This window comes from Arachis duranensis, chromosome 2, assembly GCF_000817695.3.
Source record: "Arachis duranensis cultivar V14167 chromosome 2, aradu.V14167.gnm2.J7QH, whole genome shotgun sequence".
In the NCBI taxonomy this organism is placed as follows: Eukaryota; Viridiplantae; Streptophyta; class Magnoliopsida; order Fabales; family Fabaceae; genus Arachis; species Arachis duranensis.
The window spans coordinates 10,125,714-10,129,512 of record NC_029773.3 but is presented as its reverse complement, the minus strand read 5'-3'; the positions used below and the strand labels follow the sequence as shown (position 1 = coordinate 10,129,512).

The 3,799-nt window shown below is 30.2% G+C and overlaps 1 protein-coding gene across 1 annotated transcript in view; it reads right to left on the bottom strand.

Annotated features, from left to right (window-relative positions):
• Positions 1 to 1,274: 1,274 nt before the first annotated feature.
• Positions 1,275 to 3,799, bottom strand: part of LOC107473489 (protein indeterminate-domain 12) — a 5,178-nt gene continuing 2,653 nt past the window's right edge. The window contains exon 3 of the mRNA XM_016093064.3: positions 1,275 to 2,460. Within this exon, the coding sequence (XP_015948550.1) occupies positions 1,590 to 2,460 (871 nt within the window). The 3' untranslated portion in view covers positions 1,275 to 1,589. The remainder of the gene's footprint in view (positions 2,461 to 3,799) is intronic.

Sequence of the window (3,799 nt, the reverse complement as noted above, 5' to 3'; positions counted from 1 at the left end):
AAAATTAGGGTTTTTTTATTATCAAAGATAGTAAGATTTTAAAAAATGCTGTATGTATACAAAAAATTAATCATTAAATTAGTTATTATATATTTATATATAAACATATATTATTTAATTTATTTTTAATATATATTTTATAGTTTAATATATTTTATACTACTGACTAATTTTACAATTAATTTTTAGTATACACATAATAAAATATTCATTACATAAAAAATTTTATGCAGTGAACATTTTAATAACTTTTAACATGCATGAAACAGATTAATAACTTAAAGTTATTATCTTTTTAGTTAAAGATTTCTATTTAAAATCCTTAACAACCAGTGTGATAGTAAAGTTGATGATTATTAATGTTGAAAGTAAAGAGAATAAAATGGAAGGGAGGAAGAAATAGAAACATAATATTTGCAAGTAGCAGAATAGAAGAGAATCAAAAGCTGTCAAGACAAAGAAAGGACATAGCTAGGTGTGGTGATAGCAACAAAAAGGACTAATGATTATGAATCTCTCTCGCATGTGACATTTTCTCTGACAACAAAAGAAAGGCCACCATCGTCCCTCTTCCATTCCTCCCTCCCCTTCTATACATCATCTATACTCACTACATAAATTTAATTAATACAACATATTCATTCAAATTACGTACTAATGTTTCATAATCGTTTGGTAACAAAAAAAATTAATAAAAAATAGTTAAAATTTATTTTATGTAATATTTATTAATTTTAATAATAATTAATAAATATTAAATAAAATAAATTTTAATTTTTTTTATTTTTTCTAATATTACCATTTTGTAATAGACATATACAAATACTTTAGTATATTTATTCACAAGTGAGCGTTTTTTATACATCTAAGTTTTATTTTAAATTTTTTAATCTATAATCTAACAAGATATTTTATTTTAAATTTTTAAATATTAATAACTAACTGATAATAAAAAATAATAAATTCTAATAGTTGTCTTTTTCAATTACTTATATGATTAACTATTTCAATCTACTTATACAATAAATAATGAATAAATATCAATACAATTCTTTAATGAAAAAGAACATATGGTAATTAACCTCTAATATAATATCAATAGACATAGCAAAGCTACTCATTTAGGTCCATTATATATTAATTTCATATTATAATATAAATTTGTATTGAAAGTTGATAACAACTAACTAAGCATTATAATTAAGTACAATAAAAGATTGCACCTTTAGGAAAGAAACAATAATAAAAAGGCTTAAAAAGAAGCAAAGACCGAGGAAAATAAAAACTAAATAAATTCACACTCATGCATATAGTTCATTCATTAACGAAAAATCGAAACAATTTAAAACCATTGTAACTAGCTAGCTGGTTCAAAGAGAAAGGAAATACACGTTCATCATGACAAGGATATAAGTGACAATTCATATTCAGTTTCCGATTTTACCCCTATAGTTTTGCACTCTTGCATTGTGAAATGGGTTCGCGCAAATACAACTCTAACACCTCGTATTTACACGCATAATAACGAAGAATACGAGATGTTAGATTTGTATCTACGCGTTAATTTTTCGAATATAATTGCATCATGATCAACAATTGCCCCATGATTCTGGGGCAGTTGTTGTTCCAAGAAATCCAAAACCTTGTTGTGGTGACTTAAACAACGGGTGTCGAAGATGATGGTGGTGTTGTTGTTGGTAATCTATGTTTCCGGTGTACGTTAGCATGTCCTTCACGTTCATGCTAACGTCAACTGCGCCAGCATTTCCTCCGTCACAGCTGCCGCCTCTTCCGCCGTTGTTATCTCCGGTTAACCCTAGAAAGTCTCTTGTAAGATCATCACTACTCTTGAGGCTCCTTGTGTTGTTGTTAAACCCTCCCACTCCCATGTTGTTCATGAAATGAACCGAGTCAAGCTGAGTCATGTCGCCAAGCTCAGTCACGTGACGAGTCACGTGCTGGCCAACTCCAAGTGAGGCATTAGGGCCCGTGATGGCGGCCGCGCCCACCGTCGCGGCCTTCTGGAGGAGTGCAGTGGCTGAGAGATGTGCTGACGTGGCAGCAGCAGCAGCATTATTAGCACTGTTGGATTGTGGTTGCATGCGCACGTGCGGGTTGTTCCTGAAGGGTGACGTCATCATGATGGTGTTATTCTTGCTGGGGTTTTGGTGAAGGAACAATGGAGGGGCATTATCGGAATTTGGGATGTGAAAGTTTTGAACTTCAGGCTTAATGTTGATGTTATGAAGAAGTGTATTATTATTATTAGGGTTAGGGTTTTCTTGAGATGATTGTGGGTCCCATGGATTGATGAAGTTGTTTTGGGTTGGGAAAAGGAAGAGGGATTGGAGTAATGGATTTGAAGGTGTTGTGATTAATTGATGCTGGTTTGCTGAAACTCTTGCACTCTCTTCAGCCAATGCATCACAGAATGCCCTATGAGTTATGAAGCTGTCCTTCCTGCATTTTTTTTCAATTCAACATCAAATTCAAAAATAATAATAAAAATTTTTCTTATTCCTTTTTCTTATATATTCATTCTGTGTTTATAGTTTTATTATCACAAATCATGATAAAATGATAAGTAAATTGGTGAAGACACACGTGTAGTTGTCTTCGTAAAAAATTAACAATTAAAAATTATTAAATGATAATTTAGTCAAACTTATCAAATTATTTAACCGTTCTCAAATATTAACTTTACATAAAGAATAAAGAATGCACGTTATTATATAAAAAATAAGTCATTTAATCACTATTGTTGGTGAAAACTCATGTACAGTTGACTTTACGTGAAGTTGATACCTGAGAACTGTTAGATGATTTGACTGATTTGACTAAATTTTTATCTAACGGCTCTCAAGTATTAACGTCACGTGAAATTAACTTCACCTGAGTTTTTACCACTACTGTTGTCATATATATATATGTATGTATCAAAGGGAGAGAAAAAGAATGATCCAAAAATGCCTCATTATTGAAATATGGGAATTTTTTTATTGAAATTACAACCATTTATTTAAGTATCAACTGGACTATCATAAGGAAGCTACAAAGGAAAGAGAAGTAAGAGAAAAAATTGAGTCTTACATGAACTTCTTGTACTCATAATACAAATTACGGGTGTGTTCATCATCAATTGTAATCTTAGATTAGGGTTTAAAGTTTAATATCCCAAAATTTCATGTTCATAGCCATGATTTCTCTCCCTCATTTTGAAATCTAACCTTCCGTGTTTTATAAATACAGGGAGGAAAAAATTACAGTGATGAACATGAAATTTTGAAAAACTAATACATTGATGATGTAGTAAGTTTGTAGCATATATTAGAAGAAAATTATTAATTAATTTTTTTTATAAAAAAAAACATTTTAAAAATTTTCATTATTAATAATTAAATACATATTTGTAACACACATATTAACTATACCTTGTGTAATACTAGGTTGAGGACTATATGAAATGAGGGTAAAATAATGAATGCACATACATACACAAATCATGCATGCAAAAATGTAATGTGAGGACATGACAATAAGCAAAGTAGAATTATATTACGTCCTTGGGGATTGTGCTCCGTTTGGCCAAAAAGGCATTTGTGGGAAAAACAAAAGAATCATGCATAGTATTCCACACGCAATACCAAAGAGTGTGTCAAAGGGTTTAATTAATAGGGTCAAATTTTATGGGAGAGCTTTATAGTATCAACCATATAATCATGCACGGTCACAAATTAGATAGTGACATTGTATATATATGTAATGCATAAAATTGGGTGTATTATATATATTTGAGACA